A 26,035-nucleotide genomic window follows, 5' to 3' on the forward strand; every position below is an offset into this window, starting at 1 on the left:
GGTGTTTCTTATGTGCACAGATTTCAAATAAATTAACAAACACTGTTTGTTGGAATAATTCAGAAAGTCTTATATATGGATTCTTTCTGGTTGTGCTTCCTGATGTTGAAACAATGTTGAGAGGTACACAACACTCTGTCAAAATGCGGTTACCGTGTAGCGTTGACGGACTGTCTTTTTTTTTTTTTTTATACAAGTTACTAAAAAGATTTGGAGTTAGCATAGTCACAGTAATGTTTATTTAGCACTATCCGTCTAGTCTTCTTGTGTTGCAAACAAAATTGAGTGTTGTTGTGAATACGCGAATGCAGCTGATAAGTAGCCGTGTCAGATTTGATCAATTTTAAGCCCAATATTACAACAATAGTCGTCTCAATGGGCTTCATACCTTTAATTGTATAATAAACATGAAATCATAAAGAACGTGAAGTCATAGAATTCAATACGTAATGGCTAAACTGAACTATTTATGTCACTTCTATGTAAATTAAATGCAACCAATTTAGCCAAAAGCATCATTCTCCAGCAGTAAAGAATTGCCTTGACATAATCCAATATTCTCTAGAAAAAAAATAATTTTCATATAGTAATACATTAAGGTGGAAATAAACATACATTATGTAAATACTGCCATCTAAACCTGCAGCTATACAGCTGAAGTTCCTGGCATTAGAGAAAGCGCACGAAGTGCAGGCTGACCTATTGTTTGCCCCTAAATGTACTTGTGAGATTTGCCAGCTTACTCTGTCTCCATGGTAACTGAATTTGACTGACAGCTGTCAACGCCCTTTCGCCATCTCGACCATGTGGCCAGCAATCATCATCTCTCAGCTGGCGAGGCTGCATCTCTCTCCCTCTTTTAATCCCCTCACTCAGTTCAACAACTGCCAGTGGCTTTCGGTCTGACCCTGTAAATACATAATCTGCCATCTCTAGAACGAACACGGCACGTCCCACCCCCACCATCACACCAAGCCAAAACGCTGCACAAGATTGCAGCTATTCTGTGTCACGCAGGGCTCTGAATTCACATCGGCTAAGCCCAAAGAGACGAGTCACCACATCCTCTGCAGGAGAGGACATTTTGATTAAATACTGTGTAAAAAATGTATGGCATCAGTACATGAGCAATGTTAGATAGGTCAAGCCGTGCAAAAAAAACTTTTTTGGGTAAAACTACATCTTCATAAAAACATTTAATCAATAAAATCTAGATAGATTAAACGATTTTATGAAACTGAGCCTCTTTCTGAGAAGGCCACATGGACTGTCAGGCATCAACAGCTTCTCTTATTAAATTAAACACCAAGAACTACATCTCTGTCTGAAAATACCCTTTATCCTAAAGGGTAAAAAGGAAGTGATGTTCCACAGAGAAAACAAAAGTAACAAATGCGATAGTAGATTTGGCTATCATCACGATATTTTACCATCTTGTACACTTCAAAAAGTACCAATTTAGAAAAAAAAAACAATGTTAGTCTCTGCTGATGTTAAGGTGACCTGTCCCAAAGCGTCATGTTGTGCTGGGGGGGTGGGGGTTAGTTGAAACTAGTTAGATGTCCCCCAAGGGCATTAGGCTGAGTTCATTCACTGAGGCGGGTGGGGGCAGCCATCTGTGTTTACATGTGGGCTAATTCAAAGCGGATTTTGTTCAGGTGGTGAACACAACACAGGGCTACACCTGATGAATTATTTGAGATGTGTACTATGTCAGGTAATATGATGATGGCACAAAAGAAAAACAAAGGCCTTCATATATTAATTTAAAAACTTGGAAACTAAAGAAAATAATTTTGACCTTCATTTTTCCTTTTATTACATACAAACATACTAATCATACAAACTTATGGTTAGTTTAGAAATTAAAAGTATAAAGAAAATTGGTAGAGCGGCAGATTTCTTTTTAATGTGCAGATGCTTTTAATGGAAGCAAATCTGTTTACGATTACCAAAAAAGTCCATGTTGCCTGGCAACGTACAATTTAGGAATATGCTTTCAGAGCAGCTTTGTGGACATGTCCATTAAGAGATGACATTACTAACGCAACAAATGTCAGCTCCATGCAAATACGGTCCATTCTGCTAACTGTATGTAGGCTCACAACAATGTATCAGGAAGACTTGGAAAAAATTCCTCCCTGTTTTAATACCTAAAAAATTGGGAATCTCAAAAGCCTATACTCTCTTTAGCTTGAAAGTCTCATACTTGAATAACTGCCTAAATCATTGGATCCAAGTTTACCAGAGATATTTCAATTCAGTTTAAACTTGCAGACTTTGTATAGTAGTTAAGGCAGGTCAGAGCAAAATGAGACTATCTATGGATTAGTGCAGCCATTGAAATAGAGGATCTAAAGGATTAAACCTCCCTCTCTCTTTTCATTACAACCTGCACAGAGAAAATGACACAATGACAAGTCAGCCATCAGGAAGGTAATTCAATTTTATCTGTCCAGTGATGATACTAGTCAGCCTCTGGTGAGCTGCTCTGGACGGGGATATCAATTGTTATTGCCCCAAATATTGGAGATCCCATTTTTTATAAATCTATCAAATGTTTTAAAAAGACCATAATTAGTAATGCAGCTCTTGATATTAAGCTTCTTACAAATTGTAAAAGTGCAAAGAAATATGAGATTCAGCACAGTGTAGTGACTGAATGCATTTGACCCTGACTTTAAATGTAAATAAACCGAAGTCTCAATAAATAAATAAAAAACTACAACCCAACTGCAAAAAGCAGTCAGATCTTGTTTTTTGCGCAGATCAGTGATGCACCTTCACAGTCACAGGACAAAAGGAAGTTGAGTTGAGTGGTTTGAAAGCTTTTGAGGCCACTCTGAGGTGTACCTATTATCATAATGAAAGAAGACGTCTGTGTTTAGCACAAAAGAGGCTTGGGGGGCTGTGGAGAAATGGTGGAGCCCAGAGGAGAAAGGACTTCATCAAGAGAGGCAGTTGTTCCAATGATACATGGCTGAAGAGCTACAAGTAGAGCTTCAAGTGCCATCATGTGGCTTAATAATCTTGCAAAAAAATATAAAATTACCAAAAGCATTAGGCTTAGCAGACAGTAGGCACACGAGGGGAAAGCACCCCTAAGCATGAGAAGTTTGTGACAAACACAATTTCACAAACTACTAAAATGCAGTTCTAACAGAAGCAAACCTCGTTTGAACACAGCTTGGACCACTGCACACTGAAAAAGACTTTTCTAGCTGGACAAATACTAATATGAAATGTTTATTAATGCATTCAAACTAATAGATTATGACATGGAACACCAGGTCAATTCACTTCAATTCCTATGAACAATAAAAATAATGCTAAGAGCTGTGCCCCAACCCCCAAATCCTCCTTACTGTGCACTCTAAATATCAGTGCATTCAGTATTAAATGAGTTGGTTTGATCTCAAAGAGTAAGCATCATATACTGATATAATTAAAAGGACTTGTTAAAAAATAAGAGTTAAATGAAATAGAAAAGGATTTACTTGTGTCAGGAGAGCCCATTGTGGACACGATGACTGGTGGACCTGTACGTCGAGTAAGCTTCTGGTTAACAACCAAGGTTCCTTGGCCTTGAACAGGTACTCCCGCAGGGACAAGAGCATTATCTGACGAAGACACTCCACCTTTACGTATAAGTTGAGGACTGGGGTGAGGGCTATGCATGGGTGACAGTGGTAGTATATTCCTGTCCCTCTTCATTAGCTCCATGGGCACTGTGTAATTGGTAGAATAGGCTTTTGGAACCTGTTGTGGTGGCTGCTGTAAAGCCGGCATAGATACTGGCATTTGATGTGGCATACCTGACATAGAATGCATGGATCCTGGTAATGCGGGCATTGACCCAGTTAGGTGTTGAGGCATAACCTGCATAGCCTGCAAAGGGACCCCTGGCATTACAACCCCTGAAGTGTACGCCGACATGGGCCTCGACTGAACTGGCATTATGGCTCCTGCATATGGTCCTGGTGAACGAGGTGGTTGGCCTGTGTAAGCCCCAGAGGTCTCCAAGAGGTTTTGAGAGGGGGCACTACTGGGCCTCCTTCCGATTACTTCTCCCATCCTTGGGGTGATACTTTGCATGGGACCTGGGGTCTGTGGGGGCATTAGTTGTGGATCCATAGTCAGAGCCTGGGAAGAATGTGACAAATGGTGGGGCTGCTGCTGGTGATAAACATCTGAGCGATAACTAAAACTATTGGAGCGGCCTCGCATGGGTGTCTGAGGTCGAGAGGCGGCTGGAGTAGCTTCGATGGGTCGCTTGTAGTTGTGTATACATCGAGACAACACACGAGCCTGGCCGAGGTTGGGTGCAACAGTGCGAACATCGTTGTCCTCCATAACAGCTAGCATACTAGTGGAGTCAAACCCCTGTTGAATGAGTGATGAAATAGTGCTCTCTGAGAGGCCCTCATTTCGCAACAAAGAAAGAAATTCCGGATCAACAGACTTTTTGGGGTCCACGGGTAAAGGTGATTGAAGAGCAGCAGGGGAAGGAGCAGGTAAAGGAGCAGGAAGTGGAGAAACCGGTGGAGCGGGAGCTGGAGTTGGGGCGGCCGGTACAGGGGCAGTTGAAGTTGTTAGCACCGCTGCAGTCTGTACTGGAGCAGGTGCAACAGGGGGAGGAGGAATTGGAGAAACCATTGCAAGGTTAGGATCAGATGCTGGGATGGTGGGTGGAGGTGGAAGAGCCTGTTGCTGCTGCACATGCTGCAGTTGGTCTTGTTGAAGCTGCTGCTGCTGCTGAAGTTGCTGTTGTTGAATTTGTTGAGACAACTGTTGCTGCTGAAGTTGCTGCTGTTGTTGAAGCTGTTGTTGCTGAAGCTGCTGTTGCTGAAATTGTTGCTGTTGAAGCTGCTGCTGTTGCAGTTGTTGCTGTTGCAGTTGTTGTTGTTGCAGTTGTTGCGGATGTGGTTGCGGTTGAAGTGGTTGCGGATATTGTTGCTGTTGTTGTAAATGTTGCTGTTGTTGTAAATGTTGCTGTTGCAGTTGCTGTTGCTGGTGAACAGTATAAGGCGAGGCTGTCTCTTGTCTCATAAACAAACCTTGATTGGCAGGATCTACTACTAAACAAGTAGCACCCTGCTGCGGATCCAATTGGCAGCCATCAACATCCGTATAGACTGACTGACCTGTCAAAGGTGGAGGCTCACTTGCATACCGAGGAGACACATGTTCCATCCCATATTGAGCCGGTGATGGGTCCCGGGATGTTAAGCGCTGTTGGCCATCTTGCATAACTTTAGTAACAGCTGTAGGACCAGGTTCCCTGTAAGCTCGATTCAACTCATGAGCAGTTGGTGGAGGGGGAGGAGGTAGAGGTGATGGAGGGGCTTGAGGTGCTGCTCTTCCCTGTTGACCTTGATCCCACACAGTCCGCGCCCCAGGTGCCATTCCAAAGTGTGAGCCTGACCTGCTCAGAGGATGAGGTGGTTGAGGATGGTTATCTGACCGGTAGAAGCCTTCAGGTGGCCGAGGAGTCATGGCTGGGTCATGAGAGTAATAATCCTGATGTGGAATAGATCCCCGATGAGCCATGGGTGTTCGTTCGTAGTGGTTTAGATCAGGAACGGAGCTCTTTCGTAGCCCTCTTGGATCGTGTCGCTCTGTGTAAATTTGTCCGTAGGGTGCGTCCTGGTAGGAATACGGCGCACGTTTCAAATCCAGGTCAGGGGGACGCACCCCTGGTGGAGCTTCGTACCACCCTCCTCCCTCTCCGTATGACAGAGAGTTCCGCCGCCCTACTGATCTTGCTTGCTGCTCATACACTCCGTCGCAATGTCTTTCCCACTGACCATCATTCCCTCCTAATGTGTCCCAACTGTGGGATCTTCCAAGACTCAACTGTTTGTTAGGGACAAGCATTGGCACAAAAAGAAAAAATTGTGGAAAATCCTAACTCAAAAAAGACTCTGGGGGAAAAAAAGGATCGTAAAATTTTCTGATAAAGTTAAGTCTCCTTGTGTAGTACCAAAATACTGAGCCACGAAAAAGAACAAGCAGGACAAGAGCAGAAAACGTACACCGTTTCACCTGTTACCAGGTTGTAATATTGTAAGTCCGAGCTATCAGGTGTCTCCCTCTTAAGCTGGAAGCTCTTGAATAATTAATCACTGGTCATGCTGGCTTGTTGTTCTAGTGGAAAGCTGAAACCACACACAGAACGATCCACATCATACAAAACCACACAATAGCAGAGGTTGGTTCCCTATTCCAGTAAAAAAAACAGGATGCAGGTTTGAGATGGCCACCAAGCAGTTGTTTGGAGAAGAAGAAAAAAAAACAAGTCGGAATGGGCAGGGGCTTCTACTAATCCAGCATGGTTTATCTCTCCGTTGGACATTTTACTCACTCTGTCGATTGCTATGAGGGATTACATCTAAATAAAGCCTGTTTAATTCCACTTCCCTCTGTGACGTCACATGAACCAGATAGCACCGAATCTGGTGATTGTGCTGATACCGGTGGTTTTGATGTCCTTCCAAAAAACTTTCAACCACCTCCTTCTGAGACACCTACCTGGATGCTGTTGCTGATGTGATGCCGTCAACAGGTTTTACATCTGCCAGATAGGTAGCGCGGGGAGGGGCTGCCAATGAAGCTGCGCTGCTTCATTAAAAACAAATGAAATACGGTCCTCTCAACTAAGTCCCATGTGCTCTCAGTAAACATCAAATCCACTCTGATTGGACACTAATCCCCCAGGCCCCATGCTTGAAGCAGAGCAACCACGCAACTGCTGCCCAACTCACTCTGAAATGTCCTTGATGACTCTGTGGTGCTTACCCTCACTGCCTCACTCTCCTCCATTTAGAACCACTCAGACTCACTTTTTGCATAACTACAGCACAATATAAAAATTACAAAGTGGGAGGTATAGAGAACTTTTTAAATGTACACTGTACTTAATTCACCACTCAGTTATCAGTTGTCAAGGGAAAATTGTAAACACATCAAGGGCAAGAGTTACAATAAAAGTGTAATGCTAATATTATTGTCTAAGGTATAGTTTATACTGTTCATTCATATCAGTAACTCCACCACTCGTGTTTAAGATTTTTAGGAGACTGTAGCTTATATCAACTGTCATCGGTCAAAAGAATGGGTCGCTGTTTTAATAAATGCACAATATTGTTCTATATGTTATGTCTCTTAATGTGTGCATAACTGCAGGAAAGGCTTTTCCCCGCTGCTTTTTTTTTTTTTTTTTAAATCTCTTCTGATCTTCCACGCTCAGAGACCATAATCTGGTTTTGACCCTTTTGTCTCAAAAAGTAAAACATGAAAGGACTCATGTAAGAATGTGTGTGCAACTACATATGCTTACGGGATGAGAGGGTTCTTTTTATAATAGCAGCTAAACCAGCAACCTTAGGACAGAGTCTTCTCCTTTTTAAATTTATCTTGAGATTTTTCAGATTACATATTATATAATGCTGACTAAAAGCTTCAGATATTTCTTCGGTAGAATTTTCACAAAAGAAAGCTTTTATATTTGAGGGTAATTAGGAAAGCCCATAAATAGTGAATAATCTTTTTTTGTATAAGAAACCATTTCATAAATAAATAATAAAGCTTGTCACCTTCCTTTCATCTGTGTTCTTTCATGTTACAATAATGATGTTAATGAGCCCAACAAAACGCATGGATGGCTCTACCCTTGATTTGTCCAGACAGAACCAAAGAAGCTGTTTGGATTTTTATTATTGCGAGGCCATGGTGATCCAGTTGAGACTAGGTCTGCGTTTATTTACATTTGAATATAAATAGGTGTGTTGCCCAATGACACCAGGACTGTCAGGCTTGAAACCCCAACCAGCAAACCGATAAACAGACTGCCTTCCCATTGAAACAAAGCCACTAACACATCCTGCATCAACCATCCCAATGTGTTTATGAGAATGAGCGGAGCAGGGAGCACCCAGCGTATTTTCTATGTCACAAGTAAACTTTTTCATACAGAAAGAGATATTCAGAAGTTCGATTTAAAGCTTAATTTTCTTGATATCCAGTATGTTCATCATCAGAAAAAAAAACACAACAAAAACATCAGTGTGTCTTTAACTGTACCATTATTCGGGCATTAAAACCTTACTAGTTTGCCAGAGTGACATTCATTACAGCTCTTTAAATCATTTGAACAGGCTTATTGACATAACAGATGCAATATAAAATAGAAGGTAAATGAAAAAAAATACATACTTAATCTGAAGTGCTGCTAAGTTCAATGTCTGTGCTCATGACTGTCACGATCAAAAGCTTTTTAAAACTTCATGTAACGAACTAAACAAATCGGAACATAAAGTTTGAAACACCTTGAACTGACAGGATCTTTGAGTTACGAGAATTAAAAATCCTGCAACAAGCATCTGACGTTTAACACTTAAAGTAGTGTGTTTTAGGACAGAGCCACCTTTATCAATGATGTTGCAGAAAAAGGAAGCTTTTTGGAATCTCTATGTTGGGACACTGACTCCACTGATTTTTATAAAACTAACCTTTTAAAGGAGCTGGGAAAAAGGACAAGCCTTTCTCTTAGCGTAGTGGTGTGTTCAAGTGTCCTTGGGGATCCCTCATTGCTCCTGGTGGTCCAGCTAGTCCTTTGCATGGAAGCTCTGCTGCCATAAGTGTGTACAGTATGTTTGCATGGTTTTCTTTTATTTAGAAACAATATGGGGAGCTGGTGTTTTTAGGTGCATGACTGTGAGTTAGACAATACACCTACAAGTTCACATGATCAGTCATCAATAAATGTAAGAAATAAATTCTAAAAGTGCATGTTCTCCTATTGGTGGGTTCTCTCCAGGAACTATCGCTTCCTCCTACAGTCCAAAAACATCGTTCATTGGTTAAATTGAGGACTCTTAAGTTGTCCTTTAGGTGTGAATGTGAGAATGTGTGTGGTTGTCTGTCTCTGTGTGACCCTTCAAGGCACTGGCAAGCTGTACCTGGGATAGGCAACCCCATGACCCAGACAGGGATTAAGTGGGTTTAGAAGATGGATGCATGGATGGAATTCTAAAGCCACTGTGGTCGGATCCTTCAAGATGCGAAAACAGCATCAGGTGTGAATGGCAGCAAAAGATTCTACTGCTTCGGAAAGAGCAGCTGTGTTCAGTCCAATATGGCAGATGACAGTAAGACTTTTCAAAAGGTCAAAGGACTGTTAGTGAGCCGTCACAAGATTACACTGTCACAGAAATTTAAAGTGAAGCCTCTGACATATTAATCAGAGCAGCAATGCCGTTCAAACTTTCAATTCAGTTGCATTTTAATTTGCGCAGGTAGAGTTTACTGTCTCTCATCTGTTGAAGGCAAACAGTTTAAATTCTGCCACTCAGATATCGGTCTTTGTTCTGTCAATCATAGCATATTTCTTTTATACTTGCATCATTCCTCACTGAAATGATGGCTGCAGATAGCACAGTCGGATTAATGGTCAGACTGAAACTTTACAAAAGCAGCTTAAGGTTAGGAGAAAGCCTCGCTGGCTGACTTTTACATCCACACATGGATTTTTACATCCATATCAAAGTCAAACACGCAGTCTCCTCCCCCACACACCCCTTGGATTCCTTTCATTATCTCATCTTGCCAGAATCTCCGGAGACCTTAAGTACATCACAAATACATCTCCATAAAGTCTGCCTCAGACATTGAGAAAGGGCCAGGTGTGTTCTCGGGGTTTGCTGATCTGATCCTGGCAACAAAGTCAATACGGCGATATTGCGCGTCTTAAAAGGAAAGTATGACATTTAAATGTCGATGTTCCTTCGTTTGCCATAGTTTCCAGAATGTGCACACAGTACCAGCTTCACTGTTACAGAGGGATTTAGGAATTAAGCTGGGGATTTTAGAGCAAATATAATACCATCCCCGCAGCAGCGTAAAGACTGTAAACTGAGTTGCACTTGATGACTGCAGTAAATAAAAAAAAAATGTCTAAGTCTCATGGAAAGCACATGAACCGGTACTTAAACTTCCGGTAAAGACACAGTTTAGGAATTTCCTGACTAAACGTGGTTAAAACAAACAATAAATTTGAGTTTTATCTGACACACAACACTCAATAGACACCCAACAGTCAGTCATCATCCTTGTCTCATGCAACACAAAAGGTTATCCAACAGAAGAGGAAACTACCCATTTTTGTAAGGGTTCACATTCAACAGACTGAATTTTAAAATCTGAAATCACCATTTCCACTGCACTACAGCCTTTTTATTCAGGTCTACACATTAAGAGGCTGCAGCAGTAGCAGTGTTGATTTTGTTTCTACCGTCTGTATCTACATGGAATCCCTTGCCAGATCTTTGGCCTTGGTCTGGCGTGCATAAATGAATTAAAAATAAACAAAAGCGTGTTATTCAAAGATAAAATTGCCCCTAAACATAAATAAAAGCAACTGCCTCCCGCGGTGTAGCACATCACGTCCCAAAGACAGCATTTGAATGTTAAACACAATGACTTATGCATGAGGATGTAGCAGGATGCAGTGAAAGGGAGCTGAAAAGAAAAATCTTGTGGAATGAAATGAAAATAAAAACATATATATGAACATACCTGCTGTGTGTGTGTGTGGCTCCAAAAGGGATTATTTGTCTCTCCACACAGACCAAATGGACTGTGAATGCAAATCAATGAGCCTGAGTGGATTTAAATGGCAATTGTGCACATCGGAATAGCGAAAGATCTTGATGTGACAAACGTATGATGCTAAATAGCAAAATTTGACTGAAGTGAACAGATAAAAGCAGCAGCCTGCAGATTTTCTTTCACATCAGTTATTCGTTTTACAGCAGCATACAGAATCTCACCCCATTCAAAGACACGCCATTAAAACAATCTGAGAGCTTTGTCTCAAAATGAATTCTCCAGGAGCCAGTTTATAACTTGAAAAAGACCGCTCAAAAATTGTTCAGGCAAATGCATCTAAGTATAAGAAAACATTTATATATATATATATATATATATGTATCAAGCTCTAAAATGATAATAATAGCACATTTATATTTGCCAGGTTAGTTCTTCCAAAAATAACACTTTTTAATGTCTTTTTTAAAGTCTCTGCTCCCCAAGGCCTATAAAGGCCTATAAAGGGCTTGTGGGTTTTGATGAGGAGCATGGAACATGCCTGTAGGCCTGCTAAGAAATGCAAGGGAGGGAGGAGGGGTGGGTCGGACCCAAGCCCCACTCAGACTTCAGAAGTGGTTTCCAGAGATTACAACCTGGAGAGTTGGAAAATAAATAAATAAATAAATAAATAAATAAATAAACTCTTGCAAAGGAGATCCTATCTCCCTTAGCCTTCTAGAAGTCAGTTCTCATAAATGCGAAAGTATAAAGTTTATTTATCTGTGTCACAAGAACGAACAACGAGAAATCACACACACACACCTCATCAGGGTAACTTCTACTACCCCACCTTGTGGTGTCACCGTCCAAGCACAGATTCCCAACCTGCAAACGCCTCTGCGACCTCGTTCACAATTGCAGCGACCCTCACATCCCAATCTCTGCTGGGATCAGTCAGCGAGCTCTAGCTAAACGGCAAAGGCAGCATCTTCGCCACCGCCGTCTGATCCAAAGCATGCTGGGCACACAGATGGAGCGGACAGAAGGAGACGCAGACGAGCGGAGAGTAAGGAAAAGAGTAGGGAGGGGTTGAGGAAGTACGGGGAACTGATGCTCACAACAGATGTTTGTTGCAGTTCCCTTATTGCAGTCGCACTCCTCTTGGCATTCGATCAAACCCACGACAGAAGGAGCATTCACACAGCGTACCGTGCATTAAGGAAGGTAACATCACAACCAAAAAATGATGGACTCATTAGCTAAGTAACTGCAGTCTTTTGGGTAATTAATAAACAAATGAAGTTTTTTACTGATAAAATATTCTTAATGAGATTGAACTGATCTCCATGCAACCTCATAAAACAGCTAAAATCTATATTTTTTTAACCTTTTTATGTATTACTCTAATATTTCACCAGATAGAATGACTGTTTCTGACTGCAGAAAGTAAATGTAACATGTAAAAATATTTTAAAAAAGGGTGAAAGGGACTAAACTGTGGTGCAGATAAATGATGCATTTGCACAAGTTGTTTTCAGTTAACTAAATTACTCCCAAAATCACAAGGCATCCAACTCTAGGAGGATCAAAAATGTAAAAGAATTTCCACTTCAAATGCATTATCTTCTTTTTTTCTATGGTTGTAAACTGCATTTTTTTCTAAGACTATTAGCTTTAAAGCTGATGTTTCACGCACCGTTTCAGGAAAGACTCTCTGCACTGCGACCACTTTCGATGGGAACAAACAACATTCTTTCTCAGTTGTTTCAGATGCTATTTAGGCCACAGGCGGGCCCACTTGGCCACTCATCACGATGGGTAAAGATCTAATCAATGAGCTCTGCTCTGCAACAAGTATTGGACTGACACAGTTCTCCTCAGAAAATAAATGGAAATTAGAGACGGCGGTCTTGAAGTCTAGCCAAGCGCAACCCATGACGGCAACACAATCACTCCAAGAGGTTCTTGTCCCCCCAAATACACATAGCGTAAGCTGTTTTCTTTCTTTTTAAGCCTCAGTTGCAATGCTGGCGATTTTACAGATAATAGTGGGTGGCTGTGACATTATAGTGCAGAACGCCACAAGCCTCTGGGTCTGAAATACCCTTTTTACATGGTCGAATAGATTTTAATGCCATGGCATGATTCAGTGCCCTCTGATCTTTGAAGTTCCCCACTGTGATTCACACTCTCCTACGCATTTTTGCAAGCAGCTGTGGAGAACAACTGCATTGGGGAAAAATAAAAAAAGAGTAATTAGACAACATACTTGGACACCGCATTTCCAGCTGCTTTGAAGGAAATATTAAACTTTTTATGCATGTAATTAAATGAACAAACAGATAAATAACGGTTGGGTTTCCATAGGAGGGACTGTGGGTTGGGAGTTCTGAAACAGCCCATCTGGCTCTCATTCTAAGGATGGAAACAGCAGCATCACCCCCTTCATTTAGGAATCTGTAAAACACTTTGTGTGTGAATGTGTGTGTATTTTTTTTTCCATAAATGTCAGAATGATTTTTCTCCAAAATGAACAAAGTGCAGTGATGCTATTTGATACTGTGTGGCAAGAAAATTCCACTCAAGTCTAAATCATTAACTCCACTGCACAAATCTAATGAATAAAACACTTTCTGCAGGAAAGGGAAAGAAAATCCTACATGAAATCAGTTTTTTTCATGGACAAACTGTCAAGATGTGAAGAAAATTCTCTTAAAGGTTATATTAGACAGATTTTTAGGAAACTCTTCACTTTGGATCAACGGTTATTCATATATTTACCATTAAATCCATTTTTATTTACAGAAAATTATTTATTTTATGTTTGTACATGAATATGGGTCTCATTTTGACCAAGTATGTAACTCCAACATATACATCGTACACAAAACCTTTTTCCATGCAGGTGGAAAATGTGTACCGGTAGTTCAGACCTGCATGGAGGAGAGACTGAGATCTTTATAGAGATGAAGGTCCACGACTGCTAAAAATAATAAAGACAACTTTGCTTTGAAAGCATTTGGTAAACAAAACATTGCAAAAACATAAACTACAGTCTGATTTGCCTTTGGTAAATATGTGGAGGTAGCATTTAAAGGTGCATAAAGATGTTTACATTGCTCATTTAGGACCCAGAGGTCACTGTGTAGGCAAGCATTAGTGACAGTTGCAGGAAGTGTGGGCACACACATACAGACTAAAACCCTAGCCATTCAGTGGAGCTCAAAGAAGGAAAAACAAAGGTAAAGGCTTAATTTGTGTAACTCTCCATTTAAAACAGACGCACATTTGTAAATGTGCTAAAGCAAAAGGGAAAAGAAATCTACTCTACAATCCACTCTGGTCGATCAAAGTGCTCCTGGGACTCAAAGGTCCTTCTTCATTTATGTGGCAATCTGCTAACTCTGAGCTTAAGTCTCATTTTGTCATCAAGCAGACCTGCTCTGCCCCTTCTCTGTAGGGCGTTCTTCAAAGATGAAGTCTGAAATCTCAACAAAAGCACTTGTGCAGGAAATCCCACAAGCATTTCACTCCTTTTTTTTTACCCAGCAGGATGAAAATATTTAAATCTTTGAAGAAACTGTGATGATGGAGGCAAGCACTCACTTTTTTCAGTCTATGCTACACGTGTGTGGTCAAAGACCTCCCCGAAAGAAACAAATACCTACCCGTAGAACATTAAAGTATCTAATATTGACTGGACAAAATTCAAATTTCTTTAAATGTTGATATTATATTTACCAAAAAAAAAAAAGGACGATTGGTTATAATTTGTAAACCAATTACCGGTAATTGGAAAAGTACAAGAGATATGACCCTAGATTACTTGTTCTTTTAGAAATGTAACCATTAGGAAAAAAATTAAAGGGGATCTGTATTAATCAAAGGTTTCCACGCTCCTAAAGTTTTACAAATTGGAAAACACCAAAAACGGAGAACTTTCTGTCACTCACCCTCACAGATCCTGTCTAGTCGCTGTCGTTTCACTTTGTGTTTATCGACCAGCGCCATCCTGTCGCCGTTTCAAAACCTCTGCTGTATGCCTTTAAGTCTTGAAGTCCACCAAACTTAACTTGCTGCTTTACACCTGAAAAGCAGACATAAACTTTCACTAGGGCACAGTTTTGAGGCAGAAATATTTTCAGCTCAACGACTGGATTATTAATTTACGTGCATTTTAGAACATGACACAATTTTCCGTATCTCTACTGGAGTCGCTGATTTCCATTCACTGTTCCCCCTCCACAATGAAATGTTTAACATAGTTCCAAATTATGCAAGGCCATGCATCACTTTTATAAAATATGTATGATGTGCAAATTGCAGCTGTGATGTAAAAGCCACAAAAGTGCAGACTCAGCAGTTAGAATTATGTTCATTGGAGCAGAATCTTTTGTTTTGAGTTTTGTTTTAAGCATTTCATCTAGGATTTAGGGGGTGGACACATAAGAAAAATTATAATTGATTTATGATTGATTTAATCTTGGAACTGCAAAAAAATAACAAATAAAAAGGAAGATGTGTCTTGCAGAAAATCTCCACTAGAGGGAGCACTACTCTATCAGAGAGCAGTTTTGTTTGGAAAGAGAATGATGAATGGCACTTCTGCAACCAGAGTGCCTCAAATCAAACAGAACATGAAACTGGGAGACAAATAAGAATTTTATGAAGAAGATAGATTGTTTTACAAACAACTAGCTGGCCCCTGCTGAATTGTACAGGACACTACAAGCTTTGTGTGCGTGTAGTGTGTCTATGTCTGTGTGTGAGGACAACGCAAGAATGCGCACACACCCACACACAAAGACGATAAATTGCGAGCCCAAATGTGGGCTTACACATGCATGAAGGGCAGCGAGTCACACAGAGGAATGTGGGTCAGTTAGTCAGCAGACAGGAGGAGGTGGTATCAGCAGAATAAAAAAGACATGAAAAGGGGCGGGCCAGTGGGAGGGAGAGGAAAGCACTAGAACATCACCTAACAGGATGAGTACAGTGTGACACCGTCCTCCTACAGTTTTTTTAACTGAAGGTTTGTCAGCACTTTTGCATTTATAACCTCCGCTCCATGCTTAAAACTGAAGGGCGGCCCTTTAGCTGTACCTCTTATTTCACAATCTATAAACCGTATTACTGTGTTTTTGAATCATGAACTGTAAATTTAATCAGACACCCTGATTTGGAGGAAGATAAAATGATGTAAACGGATGAATAATTTAAGCTGGTCTGATGACAGAATGTGAAATATTTGCGCCGCTCCACACAACAGCAAAGCTGTTTCACAATTTGAGATATCATTTTTGCCTAATATGTTAAGCATACAGAGTTTCAAGTTTCAACTGATGAAGCCTTGAATGTTCTGTGTTCATTTTAACATTGGGACAGTTTGCACACTTGGACGGAGCTTGATTACTGTTTATTTTGGAATATAAGTCACATTTTTGGTCAGGGGTGCGACATAATCAGGAGCGACTTACGTGTGATTTTGAAAAATTAAATATTGGCTAATTTATGCTTTTTTTTTTTTTTTTTTTAACCAAATACCGGTTGCTCTTTAGCGGTTGTTTCCCACTAACAACCACTAAAGAACACTGTAGGTGTGTGTTATTGTTCTTATTTATTCCTTTCTCCGACTTTTCCAGAACAGCAAGTCATCAGACTGGATTTCAGAGACATGGACGTACCGCAGAAGGTGCCATCAATTAGACGTAGATTCTGCAGTATAGAATGTAACGATCATCATAAGAAAAAAAAGACTAAATGACCTCATGAACCCTGAGACGGGCTTAGCAATGCTTTTGTAGAACTCTTAAAAATCAATATACCTGATCTCTCAACGTCATCCGAGTCTTCCTTGCGTTGTAAATGAGTTATACCGTTCATGAGGCTAAAAACTTAACGTTGGCTTCTCCTGTAAGCGACGGGAGCGTCTAGTTTAATAACACATTTATGGACAAGCATCGAATTTGACACACATCATATTATGTATTTTTTTGCTGTTACAGTACAGTAAGCCCAAAAATATGGTTACCCAAAAATGAAAGAGCTTTTGTTTTTTGAGAGTTGGACATATGGGTAAATTCTTGTGTCACATGTTTTCTAGCAAAACCAGGCTACAGTTTTGATATTTCCACCTGAAGTGGCTTGATTGTAGTGAACTAAAGCTAAGACGACTTTAAAGAAAACGCTAAATCCATGTCTCTTTCTTAAACTCAAACGCAGGTCAGTGTTTGGCACCAGTCAAGCTCAGCCTTGGCTTCCCTCCTCCACAAAGGGACGTCTTCATGCCAAAGTGCTGGAGACCCACATGTGGGAGTCAGAGGAGAAGTAATTGAGCAAAAGGAAAAGCAGAAAACAGCCCCTCAACAAGCAGAGGGTCACACCACCTTGCCTTTGAATAGACTGGAGGAGACAAGCTCCCGCATCTTTGGCTCTGTGCAGTAAAAGCACAAAACTCTGAAGTCACAAGCGGATCTAGTCGTTGATCCTTCAATGTCCTTATATAAACTTTACTTTCTTCTCAGATAAAACAAAAACTACCACTAATCTAAACTACAAATTGCATTTTTACACAATAATTAACCAAAAAAGTGGAACATTTCACATTAGTTTGACTCAAACGCTTAGGATCTTTCTGTTTGAACTCTCCTATAGAAGGCGGATACAACGAGCGTCGGGAACAAAGCCGGAACCGACAAAGAGTTCAAGGCTTTGGTCTGGCATCCAAGCTCCTCACTCTCATCTGATCTCGTCAGCAGACACGCAGCCGACTCCATGCAAAACCCACCTGACAGGCATCAGAACCCAAAGGAAACGCTGCACATTTACTGCAAGTAGTCCGAGAAGACCTCACTGCCTTTCGCCTAAAGCTAATGTTTGGAAGCATTTTGGCTTTTTCAGTGTCAACAATCAAGAGGGCTTTGGGAAAAAGTCATGCCGTGTGTAAGTTCTGTCGTACCAAAATTAAGTATTTAGGGAACATGTCTATGAAGACTCTCATTCATCCAGGTTGGTTCCATTGTAGTTGGTTTAGGGGATGTCATCTGGACTTGGTTTGTATTATTTATTTTATTTAGGGAACACAACAAACATGCAAAATCCTTTCACACAATTCCGCAGTGTATTAAAATACTATGTTCAGTAGCTTAGCACCATTTATTTTGTTTGACTTGGGCTAAAGAGCATTCTGTTAAAGCTGATCTATAGATAGAAAGTAACATTATTATGTTATTTAAGGTTGTTGATGAATGAAAAAAAAAAGAAAAATTCATTGAAAACTTGTCTATTGTTGACGCTGTGAAAGATCTTTGCTTAACAAATGAAACATTTTTAATATCACCATGTTTATGCGCTTGTTGAACAAGTATAGTTAATTTGTCTTTATTTAAATGTACTTTTGAGAAAGTAAGTAATATTGCTCTAGTGTCTTGTGGTAAAAAGAAACATTTACAAAAAAAATACATAGACTCAGAATCCATTGTTAATTGTTTCATAATCAAAACATTCCCTCCTGAATTGTAATCAAATCAAACTGTGAGGTGCCTAAATATTCTCACCCCTAATTGTTACTGTCACTGAGAACTGAAGTTACCATATTTTAGCTCAAAATACGCACCCAAACCCCAACCATACATGCTGGGAAACATGGCCTGTGTGGATCGTCGTGGACCTGATTTTTTTCCCATAAGCTAAATCCAAACATCTGACTCTTAAGAGCTACCGGTACTGCATTTCCAAAGAAAACCCATCTCCACTGAAGGAGTTGAAAAGTCAACAACTATGAGCTGGGCTTTCTTTTTGTCAGAGGAGTGCTAAAGAGGAAGTACAGCTATCCTGAAGCTCTTACGGCAGTCTGTTCTCAATTGTTCCTGGACTAAGTGCTGTTATGCAACTTAACTATTAGAGGAGCAGGGACAAACCAAATACCAGCTGGAAGAAAAGGAGGAGAACAGTGATACATGAGCGAACATTTGGCTCACCTGCAGGTCAGAGTCAAGACGACAAGGTATTGAATGTTTCCACCTCATTTTCAAAACAAAAACTAAATCACCTGATAATTGATTTGCGTACTTTCCGCACTATGAGGTGCACTTAAAAGCTTTCTAGTAAAACTGATGTCAAAGCAATTTTGAGAGGTATACGGCACTCTGTCAAGAATCTTTTACGAAATCCAAACAAGTTTGGGTAATATTGTGACTGCGCTAACATGTAGGAGAGTCGGATTTTGTGTTTATTTTTATTTTCATTTGTTAATAACAAGGTTGGGAGTTAGCGTAGCCTAATCAACAGTGGTTTTAACTGTATCAGTCTGTTGGGAGTTAATGGTATCGAAAATACGCAAACGCTGCTAACGCCTCTAGCGTGGCTAACGTGTAGCAAGTTACAAACAAATTCTGAAGTTAAGTTTAAAAAGTCTGACTGACTTGGCTCTGACTTTTTTGTCTGGCTTAATGCGCCCATAGTTTGGTGCGTCTTATGTAAGGGTTATTGGCAGACGAAGTGTGCATTATCAGAGATGAACGCACGCCGTGGACGCCAGAACCATCCGACGCGAAGCACTACCGCAAAGTGCCTTAATGCTGATAATGCACACTGCAAAGGCCATTATCCCGCTTACACCATGGTCACTTACAAAAGAAATAAAATAAAATAAAATAAAATAAATAAACATTCAATCAGTTTTTAGCACTTTATTCTTGTTATTTTTTCTGTTTAGATCGCTTTTTTCATAAAAAGCGGACTATTTGTTTACATGGTGCGGCGAGTTGTCATGTTACCTTGACAACGCCTCGCTTAGGTGGCACCGACATCGACCGATCGTCACAATAGGTTAAATAAAGCATCAGTTCAGAAAGAAAGTTCACCTCTTACCGCTTGTTTTTGTCCAAAAGATGAAGCAAAACTTTCTTTAAAGAAGCCAGCGCAATATGTGACCGGAACTACTTTGTTAGGTGTGCATTATTATCACTTTTTAATCCATACCAACCAAAGTCAATCAGAATCTAGTATTCACCTGGACCAAGGTGTAAACATAAGTTAGAGATCTTTTTTGTAAAAAAACTGGATTTTGAACAAAGGTGTAAAAACGGGATTTAGGGATTTTCAGTGCGACCCTTTTTTTTTGCTGTCATGTTCTTGTAGCAGTGTCCTCATGGGAAGCACTGAGCCATTGGCTTATAAGTGCAACCTCCATACTTTCTTCCTTAAAGGAAACTATTTTTAGCACATGTGGTGTCTGTCTTAAGCACTATAACCTACAGACATACCATTTAACCTCTCAGTGTGTCGTGTAGGCTCTTTCGCACAGTCTGCCGCTCATCCATCACATGCAGAGCGCCGGCCGACTTTAACACTCAGTTCAGGCATTAACGTGGAAGCTTGGAGTAAAAAACCTAGTGTTCTTCTCTTTTAGATATATTTGCCTCTCTGCTAGGTAGAAATCATCAGGTTTGATGAGAAATGTCAACGCACAGCAGGCGCTTCGTCTGGAGTTACACTACATTGTTGCAGCTGTTGCATCACCCCAAGAGGTTTCAAATCCAACCAGTCGCTCTCTACCTGACGATTTGCTCACACTCACTCAAAGAGAGAAAATATCTGAGGTTGAAAAAGTTGTTTTCTCTCTTCAAATAACAGATCCTTTCAAAAGTCCTGTAGGTTTCTGCTGCTTTTTCTGAAGAAAAGCACACAGAAAAGGCAGCCCGGGAGATCTTGTTGAGGAGCAGCACTGAAAACACAGCAGGAGGGAAGAGAAAGCGAAATGAGGAAAGATGGGTTTTCTATTTCTTTCGGGTGAAGGGCATCTCTAAGGAAAACCTTTTTACCAACAGGTGAGTTGCAGGTGAAAAGGCAGAATAGGGAGTCAAGAACTCCAGCTTTGAATTTATCATATCCTCCTCACCTTACAACAAGAAAAACATATACATTTTTTTTAACAAACTATCAAAAGAAACCACTGCACGGTGGCGCAGTGGTTAGCGCTCTTGCCTCACAGCAAGAAGGCCCCTGGTTCAAGTCCCAGCTGGGGGACTTGAACCAGAACATCAACGGGGGACCGTTCTGTGTGGAGTTTGCATGTTTTCCCCGTACATGCGTGGGTTTTCTCCGGCTTCCTCCCACTGTCCAAAAACATGCTTCATAGGTTGATTGGCAACTCTAAATTATCCCTAGGTGTGAGTGTGAGAGTGAATGTGTGTGTGATTGTGACCCTGCGACAGACTGGCGAACAGTCCAGGGTGTAACCTGCCTTCGCCCACAAGTGGCCAGGATAGGCTCTAGCACCCCTGTGACCCCGAAAGGGATAAAACGGTAGAAAATAAATGAATTGATGAGAAATGTCAGCGCACAGCAGGCGCTTCATCTGGAGTTGAATGAATGAATGAATGAATATCAAAAGAAATGTATGAATTAACACAAAAATGTGCAGAAATTAACACTTTGCTGCCTTATCACATGAAACCTGACCTCAGTTTGACCGTGAAAAAGCTTTCACCATCCATGTATGCACAAAACTCAGCTCTAGGTTTAAATTGGATCAACATTTCTTTATGTAATCCGCTTTGACTCAAGTTCTCCGTCTTATCAGTGAGAACGCCGTCAACATTTTGACTAGACGTTATAGCAGTTATCTAAAGTGCCTCGTTAGACCTCTATGATTTATACCCCTATAGGTGCAAGGTAGCAGAAGTGGTAGAAGTGAGGGGGTGGGATGTGGTTAGGGTTTCTCTTCTCTCTCATTAATCTAGTAGTTGGGGTTCTGAGGGACGCGTAAAGCTGTCGTTTGGACTGCAGATTTACACCTTCCTCCTCTTTGTCAAAGCTCTTCCTTCTCCCACCCCCGTCTAAATACACCTCAGACAATTATGTCCCCCCCCCCCCTTGCAATCTCCTAATTCTGTCCATCCATCTCCTCTTCCTACATGCTTTTGCATGTCCTGTCAGCCTCTGGCAGACAGTGTCCTTCTCATTAACCGCTGCTCCTTTACACTGCCTTTTATCTGAGCCATTTACTCCCTTCTCCCCTCCTCTTCCATTCTCTCCATCTTTTGCTCCCCTCAGCTTTAAATTAAACGAGATTGCAGCCGTGCTAACTGCTGACTTGGACTAATACACAATTTTTGTAATGATGCTTTTTCAGTGAGGGTCACCCAGGAAACACAGAATGGGAACATTACTGCGCACAAAGTCATGTTTGCTAAGCTTATAAGGGGAGCTTGCAACCCTCGGCAGGGTCGTTGCATTCAACGGACAGAAACAAGCTCAAATAGAGAAATATGAATTCTTGTAATAATGAAATTATTCTAATTGAAAATAAAACAGATCATATATTTACTGATGTTATAATCAAATTCCTAAGCGGACAGCGGAAAAGCATTAAAGACCCAAAATTGTGTTTCTTGTGCTATTAATGTGTTCTTGTGGCATTTTTCTGTATAAGCCAATAGGAGAGCATGTAAATAGACGGGTGATGGAAATGGAGGGCTTCCTGCCCGCAACTCAGACGCAAGTTTCTAATAAACTCCTGCTGCTCTGCAGAACCTATGTCCTAGAAAACGGTTTTATGGCACAGGTGATTCGATAGTGGCCGTGGCTTTGCTTCATCAAGTCACAGAGATGAATGTGAATGTACAAATGTTGTCAATATGTAAGCAAAGTGTGCACAAGAAAATGAGAAAAGTAATGGGAACGAATATCAAAGCAGCTGATCAACACTGCAGGGTATGACAGGGAAAAAAAAAGAGACAAATCTGCATTTTTTTTTTTGGGGAAATGAGGAAACATGAGGTGATAGACAGTTGTCTCACGCTTTAAAAAAAAAGAAAAAAATAGGGAAAAACTAAACTAAAAGATCCAAAGTTGCTATTCAGGGTTTGCCGGGTTAATTAAATTGAATGACGAAAAAAAGTTTGTCATGTAAGCAGAGAGCTGGAACTGATCACTTCTTTTCTGAGTCTTGATCTCAGACGTGTGCAGGTTACCTCAGTAAGACTTTGGTGTAAAATGCATCAACATGACTTCATGGTGTGGATGTATTTGTCTGTGGTTTAACATTACTCACCCCCACCCCCCACTATTTCATTCTCACAGTCTCACTTCCTCTCTGCCAGCACTAAATTTACAACACAGGAGTCCTTGCAGCTTTGCACTATTATCACATCTTTTTGCCTAATATAGTGTCAATGGGTTGAAAAAATCTAGCCACAGGGGTTGCAAGCCAGTTACTTCTGTGCCGGTCCCAAGCCCGGATAAATAGAGAGGGTTGCGTCAGGAAGGGCATCCGGCGTAAAAATTGCCAAAATAACCATGCGAATCATCAACAACACTTTAGACATACCGGATCGGTCGAGGCCCGGGTTAACAACGACCGCCACAGATGCTGTTAACCTACAGGGTGTCGGTGGAAATTTGACTACTGTTGGTCGAAGAAAGAGGGGAGGCAGAAGGGTCCGTGGCCAGAGAGAGAAGGGAAAAGGCAGGAACATAGGTTTGAGAATAGGGACTCTTAACGTTGGCACAATGACAGGGAAAGGCAGAGAGCTGGCAGACATGATGGAGAGAAGGAAGGTAGATGTACTGTGTGTGCAGGAGACAAGGTGGAAGGGCAGCAAGGCACGTAGTATTGGAGGAGGATACAAACTGTTCTATCATGGTGTTGATAAGAAGAGAAACGGGGTAGGAGTGATTCTGAAGGGGGAGTTTGTAAACAGTGTTCTAGAGGTGAAAAGAGTCTCAGACAGGATGATGAGCCTAAAGTTAGAAATTGAAGGGGTGATGGTGAATGTAGTCAGTGGGTATGCGCCACAGGTTGGCTGTGAGTTGGAAGTGAAGGAGAGATTCTGGAGTGAGTTGGATGAGGTCATAGAGAGTTTTCCCAGAGGAGAGAGAGTTGTTATTGGAGCAGACTTTAATGGGCATGTTGGTGAGGGCAACAGAGGTGATGAGGAGGTGATGGGCAGGTTTGGTGTGAAGGAAAGGAATCTGGAGGGACAGATGGTGGTGGACTTTGTGAAGAGGATGGAAATGGCTGTAGTCAACACTTACTTCCAGAAGAGAGAGGAACATAGAGTGACATACAGAAGTGGAGGTAGGAGTACTCAGGTGGACTACATCCTATGTAGACGAGGTCATTTGAGAGAGGTTAATGACTGCAAAGTGGTGGTAGGAGAGAGTGTAGCCAGACAGCACCGCATGGTGGTGTGTAAGATGACTCTGGAGGTCAGGAAGAAGAAGAGAGGGAAAACAGAAAAGAAGACCAAGTGGTGGAAGCTACAGAATGAAGAAACTTGTGAGGAATTTAGGCAGAAGTTGAGACAGGTCCTGGGTGGTCAGGATGAGCTTCCAGAGGACTGGGAAGCTACAGCAGAGATTATCAGGGAAACAGGTAGGAAGGTGCTAGGTGTGTCATCTGGAAAGAGGAAAGACGGTAAAGACACTTGGTGGTGGAATGAGGAAGTACAGGAATGCGTCCAGAGGAAGAGGTTGGCTAAAAGGAAGTGGGATGTAGAAAGGACTGAGGAAGGTAGACAGGAGTACAAGGAAGCGCAGCGTAGAGTGAAGAGAGAGGTGGCAAAGGCCAAACAGAAAGCTTACGATGAGCTATATGACAGGTTAGACACAAAGGAAGGAGAGAAGGACTTGTACAGGCTAGCCAGACAGAGAGACAGAGATGGGAAGGACGTGCAACAGATAAGGGTGATTAAGGACAGAGATGGAAAGGTGCTAACAACCCAAGAGAGTGTACAGAAAAGATGGAAGGAGTATTTTGAGGAGCTGATGAACGAGGAAAATGACAGGGAAAGAAGGGAGGAAGATGTGGTTGTTGTGGAGCAGGAAGTAGCAGAGATTGGAAAGGATGAGGTTAGGAAGGCTCTGAAAAGGATGAAGAGCGGAAAGGCCGTTGGTCCTGATGACCTACCTGTGGAGGTATGGAAGTGCTTAGGAGAGACAGCAGTGGAATTTCTAACAAGGTTGTTCAATAGGATTTTAGAGAGTGAGAAGATGCCTGAGGAATGGAGGAGAAGCGTTCTGGTTCCGATCTTTAAGAACAAGGGTGACACGCAGAACTGCAGCAACTATAGAGGAATAAAGTTGATGAGCCACACAATGAAGCTGTGGGAAAGAGTAGTGGAAGCCAGGCTTAGGAAGAAGGTGGAGATCTGTGAGCAGCAGTATGGTTTCATGCCCCGTAAGAGCACCACTGATGCCATTTTTGCTTTGAGAATGTTGATGGAAAAGTACAGAGAAGGTCAGAAGGAGCTGCATTCTGTGTTCGTAGATTTAGAGAAGGCGTATGACAGGGTGCCGAGGGAGGAGCTGTGGTACTGTATGAGGTCGTCTGGAGTGGCAGAGAAGTATGTCAGAGTAGTTCAGGACATGTATGAGAGAAGTATGACGGTGGTGAGATGTGCTGTAGGTCAGACAGAGGAGTTCAAGGTGGAGGTGGGACTACACCAAGGATCAGCTTTGAGTCCTTTTTTGTTTGCTATGCTGATGGACAGGCTGACAGACGAGGTAAGACAGGAATCTCCCTGGACAATGATGTTTGCGGATGACATCGTAATTTGCAGTGAGAGTAGAGAGCAGGTGGAGGAACAGCTAGAGAGGTGGAGGTTTGCTCTGGAAAGAAGAGGCATGAAGGTCAGTCGTAGTAAGACAGAATACATGTGTCTGAACGAGAGGGATCAAGGTAGAAGCGTTAGGTTACAGGGGGCTGAGGTGAAGAAGGTGCAGGAGTTTAAGTACTTGGGGTCAACAGTCCAGTGTGATGGGGAGTGTGGAAAAGAGGTGAAGAGGCGAGTGCAGGCAGGTTGGAGCGGTTGGAGGAAAGTGTCAGGAGTGTTGTGTGACAGAAGAGTGTCAACAAGACTCAAAGGAAAGGTGTACAAGACAGTGGTGAGACCAGCTCTGCTCTATGGGTTAGAGACGGTAGCAGTGAGACAGAGACAAGAGGCTGAGATGGAGGTAGCGGAGATGAAGATGTTGAGGTTCTCCTTAGGAGTGACCAGGTTAGACAGGATAAGGAACGAGTACATCAGAGGGACGGCTCATGTTGCCTGTGTTAGCGACAAAGTCAGAGAAGCCAGACTGAGATGGTTTGGACATGTTCAGAGGAGGGATAGTGGATATATTGGTAGAAGGATGTTGGAGATGGAGCTGCCTGGCCGGAGGGCAAGAGGACGGCCAAAGAGGAGATATATGGATGTCTTAACAGAGGACATGAAGTTGGCTAACGTTAGGGTAGAAGATGTTCATGATAGAGTGAGGTGGAAAAGGATGATTCGCTGTGGCGACCCCTGATGGGAAAAGCCGAAAGAGAAAGAAGAGGAGTGTCAATGGGTTGAAAAAGGTTCAGACGTGTCACAGACTTTTTCAGATCCTCATGAACCCTTAACCAGGAGAGTAGAACATTTTTTAATGTTGTTTTTATATATGCGTAAAAGGACATACA

The 26,035-nt window shown here is 41.6% G+C and overlaps 1 protein-coding gene across 8 annotated transcripts in view; it reads right to left on the reverse strand.

Moving 5' to 3' along the window:
- ctbp2a (C-terminal binding protein 2a) overlaps positions 1-26,035 on the reverse strand; it is a 65,869-nt gene that overhangs the window by 25,301 nt on the left and 14,533 nt on the right. For 2 of the 8 annotated variants that reach the window (XM_011484385.4, XM_011484383.4), the window contains exon 2: positions 14,541-14,674. The exons of 2 other annotated variants lie outside the window; for them this stretch is intronic. In XM_011484385.4, coding sequence (XP_011482687.1) covers positions 14,541-14,598 — 58 coding nt within the window. In that variant the 5' untranslated portion in view covers positions 14,599-14,674. Of the gene's footprint in view, positions 1-3,497; positions 6,697-11,437; positions 11,458-14,540; positions 14,675-26,035 lie in introns of those variants that run through there. 4 more of the 8 variants (XM_078932180.1, XM_078932179.1, XM_011484382.4 and 1 more) reach the window with 4 other exon arrangements.

Source organism: Oryzias latipes, chromosome 15, assembly GCF_053564925.1.
Source record: "Oryzias latipes strain Hd-rR chromosome 15, Olatipes_Hd-rR_3.1".
Lineage (NCBI taxonomy): Eukaryota > Metazoa > Chordata > Actinopteri > Beloniformes > Adrianichthyidae > Oryzias > Oryzias latipes.